The 9,926-nt window shown below is 38.7% G+C and overlaps 1 protein-coding gene across 1 annotated transcript; it reads left to right on the plus strand.

Moving 5' to 3' along the window:
- The first annotated feature begins 5,749 nt into the window (after window positions 1–5,749).
- On the plus strand, window positions 5,750–8,753 carry LOC149208621 (arginine decarboxylase-like). Its single transcript, XM_089396126.1, has one exon. The coding sequence runs from the start codon at window positions 6,294–6,296 to the stop codon at window positions 8,430–8,432; it is 2,139 nt and encodes a 712-aa protein (XP_089252252.1). The 5' UTR covers window positions 5,750–6,293; the 3' UTR covers window positions 8,433–8,753.
- The last annotated feature ends 1,173 nt before the right edge of the window (window positions 8,754–9,926 follow it).

A 9,926-nucleotide genomic window follows, 5' to 3' on the forward strand; every position in this document is an offset into this window, starting at 1 on the left:
CAGGAACTTTTAACCAAGACCTATTACACAACATAACGATGTCATCCCTAGGGGAGAATATTTTAGAGGGAAAAGAAGAAAACTATTCTTTTTAATTGTATTTTTGGCTTATCTCGTTGTAAGCGAGTTTAGTTGGATGCATAATTAAATTCCACATCTAACGAGTACACATTATGCATAGTTTTAAGTAGAACCACATTCGAAAAAGTGAAAATACATGAAAAAATGTGTTGAAGCACACTTTGTCATGTATTTTCAATTATTATTATTATTATTTTTTTTTTTTTTTATGTGGGTCTACTCAACACTATGGAGAGTGGTTACTCGTTGGATGTGGAATTTAATTTTGCATCCAATAGGTGCCTACACTTGACATTTGGGTAAACCTACAAGGAGATAAGCCGAAAATACTATAAAAACAATAGTTTATTTTATTTTATTTTTTAAAATCATAACTCTTATTTTATTGTTTTCCTTAGGAGACCCATTTTAGACCTCAAAATTCCCCTAATGTGTGGGAATGGATAATTATGTGTTCTCACAAGAAGTGCCTTTTATGACCTATGGTATATGCTTTCCTTGCAATATGGAGATTTTGCATTGTGAATTTAATAACGATATGTACGAGAACATGTTTACAATGTCATTAGACATGATAAATATTAGCTTCCTCAGGGGATGCTAGATTCAGTGCAAATTAATCATTCATGTGACAAGTAACAATTAGGAAACATTCCATTTGTAAGAAAGGCATGATATTTGTAGTATAAGGCAACTCAGATTGAAAGGGAAATTCCTTCCAATATAGAATTTGAAGCCAACTATGGTTTCAGTTGTTCAAAATTTCATTGATTATGAGGTTTCCATTTACCGCATTGAACATATAGTAACTATTGGTGCCAAGTTCTGCCCATCTGTTATTGCATTGCACTTTTTATTTATTTACTTGGTTATTCTAGTCACACTCAACTTGTTTTTCTTGTGTTTAGCTAAGCCATAAGAACTTTGGTTTAGACTTTAGCATGCCTTTTTATTGACGTATTGAAAGCGAGCTTTAAATCAACCTTCTTTAGCAACTTAACACAGCTTGTTTGATTGGGTCTTCAAAGTGTTGTCTTTATTGTGCTTCCATTGGTCCTAATATTACTCTCTAAATTTCAAAAGAGGGGTTTTTGGAATTTAAGAGCTAAGAAATCCATGTATACCAGAATAATAGAGAGTCCCTACAAGACTTTGTTGGCGAAAATCCCTTAAACAAGCAGATGGTAGGTAGTTTGGGAGCCGAACATGATCAACAACTGCAAAAATGTAGGAGGAAATATATGCTCTTTAATTGAATTACAATCAATTAATTTCTAGTATCACTTCTTCTATGGAAATCCTTATAGATGACCGCGGTTCGATTAAGAAGTTAGAGGATGAGATCTCCGCACTGAGCCAACAATTGGAAGAATTACAACTCTCTATGGGAGAGCATCATTTTGAGCCTTCCTTGACCAATAAATCTATTCGCTCCTCTCAACCTATTGTCCCAAATATTAATGAAATAGTTATGGATATGGAAATCGGCGTTATTCATGGTTTTCTACTTTTCCTCAACTACCTAAGTAGTATGGAAGTAAACATTGGTAAGGTTTTGGGAGTCTTTTGGAACTTTATTTATTTTATGGTTTCCCAACTTGGTTTTACTCTGACAATGACATTTTGAGGTTATAGTTAGGCCAGAATAATCTTTTTGTTGACATTTTGAGGTTATAGTTAGGCCAGAATAATCTTTTTGTTTAAGTATGCTAACAATAATTCTATCTATCTTGATGTACTTTGATGTATCAATTATGCTTCAAACACATATTTTCAATTAAAATAAATTCTCATTTTATAAAAAATTCATTTTATTATTTTCTAATATAAAATAAAATTAACAAAATCATTTTTCCATTTTTAATATTAAATAAAGCAAACCTTAAAAAAATAAATTTAAATCATAATATAAATCTAATAAAAACACTCACTTATCATATATTTTAAATAATTTTCTTAAGAATTACATCATTATTCTACGTGCCAACCCAGAAAAAACCTGCATCATACAACCACTTGATATATTTCCATAAGAGCTAAAGCACATACAACATCAACTTTCATTATAATCAAATTCAACAACATCAACTTTCATTATAATCAAATTCAACCTATTACTAATTTGAGTAGCTTTAAGCATGACTTTTTGGAAAGTTTTCTAATTTGTTTTTCAGTCTAATTTGTCCAAAATCCAGTAAGAATTCATTGAAATCACAAGTTTGACAAGTAAATTCTTCACAATCCAAGTTCCCTAGGGGTTTTTGAGGGTGATGAATCCATATATGCAGTCAAAAAACCAGTTTAAACAACAAAAATCAAGATTTGGTCACAATTTAATACCATCATTTTTTTTACTATGCATAATAAGTTTAATTTGTTTAATTATGATGTAGGGATTTTTTAATTTTTTTTTAAACATTTAAATTTTTTTGTTATATCAATATTGGTATGTATATATGGTTTATGATAAATGGTTTGTATGGCCACATGGTACGATAATTGTGAACCATTTTTAAGTCAATAAAGTAAGTGTCATTCATTTATTTTTGAAAATTCTCAACACGATAATTTTGAGATTTCCTTTGCCCTACTGCTAGTGTCACAATTCCTGTTTGAAATTCCCTTGATCTTAATCACTTCATCACAAATACATATAAGTGGGTGTTAAAAACTTGTGAGCTCCTAACCTTGTAGATTTGTGCTAATGTAACAACCCTTGTTTGAAATTCCCTTGATCTTAATCACTTCATCACAGATAGATAAAAGTGGGTGTTAAAAAATTTGAGCTCCTAACCTTGCAGACTTGTGCTAATGTCACAACCCTTGTTTGAAATTCCCTTGATCTTAATCACTTCATCACAAATACATATAAGTGGGTGTTAAAAAATTGTGAGCTCCTAACCTTGCAGACTCCCCCTACAATATAACACTTCAGGCTCCAAAACATCATTGTTTATGATGAGACTCCACCTAATGTTACTGTTGCTGCTGTTGTTCACTTTCATCTTGTAAGATAAAGGGGGTTGAATGGTCCAATGGGTAATATTAGTGTTGTTCACTTTCATTTGGTAGAGGAAAGGGAGTTGAATGATCCAACGGATAATGGGGCAAGAGACAATAGTAAACTTTAAAATATGAGGATTGAATCTTTGTGTAATGGTCATTACATTATCGATTTTCGTTGTTTGGATTTGTTGACGTGCAATGTAAAGCTAGCTTTCCGCATTACAAAGGTTGGATTTTCAAATTCATTGTATTGACCTCCTTTATTTTCTTTAAGTCCGCAAATCCAAGCCCAATGATTCATAGGTGGATGTGGATCTCACCAATAAACACAAGGATGGTCACAAACTTCAAATTGCCATACAATTTGATTTTATGGCCATTATAAGCAACTAAGTGTTAAATCAACAAATTTACAACAATTTCCATTAATCTTGAAAATTACATATTGTAGATGCTTGAAGAAGCATATGTAGTAGGACGGGGCGACTCGCCCTTCAGTATACAAAGTACAAAAAACCCCCATAGGGAGCGCTGATAATGAGAGCATATTTACATGTCAAAATATAATATAGACATCATAGTGTTCAGTAGGAGTATGTACAACATAAAAATTAAAATAAACAAAGTAAACACAGGCCCTCACGGCCCCTATGGTCTGATGTCAATGTATGGCTACCAAAACTTGACAAGGGCAATGTAAATTTCTTGTTCCATATAACCATCGAGTTTCTTTATAACACTTTCATGTAAGATATATATATATTTTCCAAAAAGCAAAAATAATTATCTTAACTCACCCTTATAACCATCTTGTTTCTTTATAACACTTTCATGTAATATATATATATATATATATATACAAAAAGCAAAAATAATTATATATATATACAAAAAGCAAAAATAATTATCTTGCCTCATCCTTATACATTTAAGTGGGTTTGTTAGTTAAGAACATGTGTTTATTTCCAAAAGATTTTGATAACATGTGTTTCCTCTCAATAAGTCATAGCATCAAATCTAGAAGGAATAAAGTATTGAGTTGCTTGTCCCACAAACAAGGATCTCATATATGGATTTGACAAATAACCTTAAAAATTAAGGAAATAAAGTATGTACACCTAAATAAAAAGTGTCTTTTCCCAAACAAAAGATTTCATCCACTAGGCTTGGCTAAGAGCTCGAGCTCGTCTTGCCCTCACTGCTTCTGCTCTCGTCTTCCTTGGACGTAATGCTTGGCTAAGAGCTCATCTTCCTCCGTAAAGAAATAGGGTGTAAAGAAACAAGTTAATGACCCAAGACCCAGTGGCTCATCTTCCTCGGACCTTAAGAAACCTGTTAACGACCCAAGACGGAGAGGCATCTAGCAGGAGTGAAAGCTTGCTCCCTTATGGGCCACAACAGGTTATTCTAGGTGGAGTGGTTTTCCTTGAATAAGGATGATTAGCAGCTAGAGATGGCTGTCCTCACCGCTAATTTGACAAGTAAATTATGATACACTTTCCTATCCGTAAAAAAACATTCATCTAGGGTTAAATTTAATAACAAAAACCATATAAACTTTACACTAACATCTCTAAACCAAATTAACTCTCAAAACTACAACCATAATAAATTTAAAAAATTTAATAATGTATTTATGGAAGTTCATGTCTAACAGCCATGGTCCTTCCGGCAAATTTCTTGTTGGATTTAACGTTTCTTGTTAGTACCTCCAAACCACATACCTAAAACATGAGTAGCAACACCATAGCGCGTGAAACACGTAGCTTGCGGATAGGTACAACGGCCGTTAAAGACTAAAATTTCCTTAAAAAAAAACAAAAAATTAAAACAGTCCCATTGGAGTGGATCAGCGAAAGGGCAGCGCGAAATTTAGGCACGGCCAATTTGAAAAAAAAGAGTCCCAAATTATAGCTCCACATAAATTTATAATTCTAAAATTTCCTGAAAAAGAAAAACGTGTTTTCCTATTAAAAAAAAATAATTGAAATTTACCACCCGAGTCAAGATATTAACCACGTGTTTTCCTATTAAAAAAAAAGAAAGAAATTTACCACCCGAGTCAAGATATTAACCACCCCAGTCCTTTCCCCAGATTTCAGGTTAGGTTTCACATGCCCTCATTCCCACTTTGACCCGTTAGCTTCTTTTGTCTCACGCATAAATTCAGGGTCATTTTTGTCCACCAATCTCTTTTTTAATATAAAATAAAATTAAAAACGCGTTCTCTAATTTGAGCTAAAAAAAAATGGAAATTAAGTTAAAAAAAATGGAAATTAAGTTTAAAAAACACGAAATTAAGTTTCTAGATCCGTTAGAGAGATATTTTGTGTGAAGAAAAACTAACCCGGGTAGAGGGTTTGTTGTGACTGGAAACCTAACGTAGCGGTTAGAAGCACCGACGGCGTTTGTGGCCACGCGGCGAACGAATCCGGTTCGGGTGGTGGATCCAACCGCGGGCAACCTCATCGATCCGTGTGTGTAGCATTCATCTGGATTGCATGTAAAGGACTAGGGGATTTTACCCGGGTTAGGGTTAGGGTTAGGTTTAGGGTCGGGTGTTACCCCGGGGCGGGAGTCGGGTTAAATTAATAAAAGTAAGCAGCGTACGTTACTCCGCCAGCCCTATCTGTCGGGTGGGGATTGAGGTGGAAGGAAAGAAGGGTGTTGCCAGGAAAGTGCGGGGAAGGGAAGTGAGAGATAGAGAGAAATTTGCGCCTTTGGGGCTATAAAAGGCCACCTCTACTTCCTCCTTCCTCTCGCCAAGGCATGTGGGATTAGTTGACAGCGCTGTTGCTGGCTCTGTTGAGATTTCGTTCATTGCATTCTGTGTGTTTTTGGCTTTCGCTTTCTGTTTTTCTGATTGAGAGGTGCTGTGATTTGGGGTCGAAGAAAGGGTGCTCTGGTCTTGTTTGATTTGTTTCAGAAGCTTTGTTTTTTGGTTTCGATTGGTTTTGGTCTGAGCGGCTTTGTTGCAGAGGGCTTGTGGTGTGTGTGGGGTGGAGTTGGGGAGGGGTGATTTAGAATCAGAGAGCTTCTGCTGAGAGGGGAAAAGGTCAGGGGTTTCGGTTCTGGTGGGGTGGGAGAAAAAGGAGAGGGTACCGGTTAGTGGTAGATTAGAGGGGAAGCCGAGGCTGCGGCCTCGGCATTTTTTAAAGCCCTTTAGCCGCTCTGAGCCCTGACAGACGGTGAAAAGGCGGGAAGGGATGCCGCCCCTGGCTTGCTTAGGCGTTGTGGAGTCTCCCCATCATAACCCCCTCCGTAGCTATGGCTTGCCCGGGGAGGGCACTCTTCCTGTTCCCCTGGTTCCGAAATTTCCCAGCCCCTTCTTTTCCAATGGCGGCGGTGTAGGCGCTAACGCTGTGGCACCCGCTTGGTCCGTGGCCCATTCTTCTGCGTTGTATAGAGTTGAGGGGTGGGGAGCTCCATATTTTGTGGTGAATGAGAATGGGAATGTGGCTGTTCGACCTCATGGTTCTCAGACTCTTCCTTCGGAAGAAATCGATGTGATGAAGGTCGTTAAGAAGGTGGTTGGTTCCAAATCTTTGGGAGGGCTGGGCATGTCGGCGCCGCTTATTATTAGGTTTCCTGATGTGCTGAAGCACAGGCTGGAGTCTTTGCAATCGGCCTTTGATTCTGCAATGCGCATGCAGTCGTATGAGTCTTATTTTCAGGGGGTTTATCCTGTTAAATGTAATCAAGATCGATACGTGGTTGAGAACATTGTGGAGTTTGGGAAGCCCTATGCATTCGGGCTTGAAGCCGGGTCGAAACCAGAGCTGTTGCTGGCTATGGCTTCCATGTGTAAAGCAAGCCCCAAGGCTTTGCTTGTCTGTAATGGATACAAAGATGAAGAATATATATCTCTGGCGCTTACTGCGAGATGCCTGAATTTTAACTGTGTTATTGTGCTGGAGCAAGAAGAAGAATTGGATTTGGTTCTCAGTGTGAGCCGCAAGTTATCTGTGAGGCCTGTTATTGGGGTTCGAGCCAAGCTGAGGACCAAGCATGGCGGCCATTTCGGCGCTACATCCGGCGAAAAGGGCAAATTTGGGCTCACGAGTTTGGAAATCGTCGGCATCGTTCGGAAATTGCAGAAATTGGGGATGCTGGATTGTCTCCAGCTTCTTCATTTCCATATCGGGTCTCAGATCCCATGCGTTGAAGTTCTCAATGATGGTGTGAGCGAAGCGGCGTATATATACTCCGAGCTCGCTAAGCTGGGCGCTAATATGAAGATCATCGACATTGGAGGAGGGCTTGGTATTGATTATGAAGGTACCAAGTCTTCTTGCTCTGATATGTCTGTTTCTTACAGTCTGGATGAATACGCGGCCGCTGTGGTTAAGGCAGTCCGTGTGGCCTGTAATCAGAAAGGGGTAAAGCATCCCATCATATGCAGTGAAAGCGGGAGGGCTCTGGTTTCTCACCATTCTCTTCTGATTTTTGACGTTGTGTCTGTGCATGAGAAGAAAGACTCTGTATCTGCAGCTGTGGCTGGAATGAATCTGAACCCTCTGGTGGACGGTTTGCCTGAGGAATTAATGGGTGAATACCAGTCGGTGATGGCTTACACAGCCATGGGGGATTGCCGCAGCAGCCAAATCTGCGCAGAGCATATGAAAGCGAGGTGTCTGGATTTGTTCAAAGAAGGTCGCCTGGGGCTTGAACAGTTGGCCACTGTGGACGGGATGTGTGATCTCGTATCTTCTCCTGCTGCCGATACTCCCGCCGTGTGTCACGTAAATCTGTCAATATTCAAGTCAATTCCCGACTTCTGGGCAATTGGGCAGCTGTTTCCAGTGATGCCTATCCACAGGCTCAACGAGCGGCCCACTGTGCGCGCTATTCTGTCGGACCTCACCTGTGACAGCGATGGCAAGGTGGACACTTTCGTATCCGGCGACGATGGTGGTGGATCCCGTGGCTTGCCTCTGCATCCTTTCGAGGGAAGGAGCGAGCCATACTATTTGGGAATGTTCCTGGGCGGGGCGTATCAGGAGGCACTGGGCGGGCTTCATAACTTGTTCGGTGTGCCCAACGTGGTCCATGTGGTGCAGAGCAGTGGACCTCATTGCTTTGCCATAACCAGAGCCCTGCCTGGTCAGACCTCAGCCGATGTTCTTCGTTTGATGATGCATGAACCCAACATGATGTTCACTTCTCTAAAGTGTCGCATTGAGGACTCCCTGCAACTGGCTGGCGACTGTGACGTGGAGTCTGCCATCTCCAACCTTAACACCATTGCTTCTACATTCAACTCTCTGCCATACCTCTCTTCCTCCTCATCCACTTCTTCCTTCACTGACGACGATGAAGAATCTCATGACCATGATACCTGGTAGCTTTTATCTGGGTCAGTTGATAAAAATCAACCATTCATTTTCTCTTTAGGTTTTTAGTTGGATTAGGTATACTTAGGTAAATGCTTTCTTCATCTTTCAAGGCCCGTTTACAGCATCTGCAGCAGCCATGTTCTGAACTTCATGATGGAACCAGAAAAAAATTTATTTGAGATGTAAAGTGATTTCTTAGTGCTAATTGTATAGGCCATTTCTGTAGTTTTTGAATGGTGAGTTCTTTTTATTTGGTTGTATAACCCAGATTTAAAAGGTTAGTGGGCCTGCTCTCTATTGTTCTGATAAAAAGACAATCTTGTTTTTCAATCTCTCGTTTTCGAATGTGAATGTCTAATTGAAATGGACGTTTGACTGGCCACTTTTTGCGTCTTGATAAAGTGTAGCTTTGGAATATTCTGTTCGCTGACTGCTACAGTAAGAGGAATTGAATTCAAGAATTGAATGTCTGGATATCGATTTTTGTAATTAATGGAACAGTGTTAAAATACATAGTTTGATTGAATAATAATCTTAACGTTCAACACAAGTCAGCTCTGGGCCAATATGCTTTTGATGTTAACAGTTCTCGATTCTTTGGGCTGTTGGTGTCAGGAATAAGACAGGAATTTTTTGGTTGTTTTTAAGGAAAATTATTATTCTATTTGCCTGTCTAACGGCTCTTTTTTTCTAGGTCATAAAAGGGAATTTAATCTGTGTGCATATTGTTTATAATGGCTAGGGAGACTTCATCAGGCAGGATGGGAAAAGTGTTGAAATGGAAATATATCAATGCTTGAGGTGTCCTTCCTTCAAGAGTGATGAGATGATTATGAGGTGTATCCCTTGATTGTATGTTGTTGTGATATGCCTTGTATATCAGTTGTGATTATGAGGTGTATACCTTGATCTGTATGTTGTGATCTTCAAGAGTGATGAGATGATTATGAGGTGTATCCCTTGATCCCTTGATTGTATGTTGTTGTGATATGCCTTGTATATCAGTTGTGATTATGAGGTGTATACCTTGATCTGTATGTTGTGATCTGATCTGCCTTGTATATCAGGTGTGTGATGTTACCCTGTAGATCTGAATAATGCACCTGTGTGGATGAGTTTGTAGATCAGGTGTGTTTTGTTCCCCTGCAAGTATGATTTAAACAATTTTTCTGGGTTAACGAGTTTGTATATCAGGTGCTTTGTTCCCCTGTAAGTCTGATTTAGTGTGTTTTGTAACCCTGCAAATCTAAATTATATTTGGTGTGATTTGTTACCCTGTAATTCTAATTTAAATAATTTACCTGGGCTGATGAGTTTGTAGTTCAGGCGTGTGATGCTACCCTTTAGACATGGTTTGTATAATGCATCTAATTTGCTTAGTTCATAGATATTCAGGTGTGTGATGCAGCTGGGTTGATGAGTTTGTAGATTAGGTGTGTTGTTACTCTGGAAATCTGATTTGAAATAAATAATGCAACTGGGTTGATGAGTATGTAAATCAGC

Source organism: Pinus tabuliformis, chromosome 1_2, assembly GCF_031772625.1.
Source record: "Pinus tabuliformis cultivar Carrire ecotype Pingquan chromosome 1_2, CPIR1, whole genome shotgun sequence".
In the NCBI taxonomy this organism is placed as follows: Eukaryota; Viridiplantae; Streptophyta; class Pinopsida; order Pinales; family Pinaceae; genus Pinus; species Pinus tabuliformis.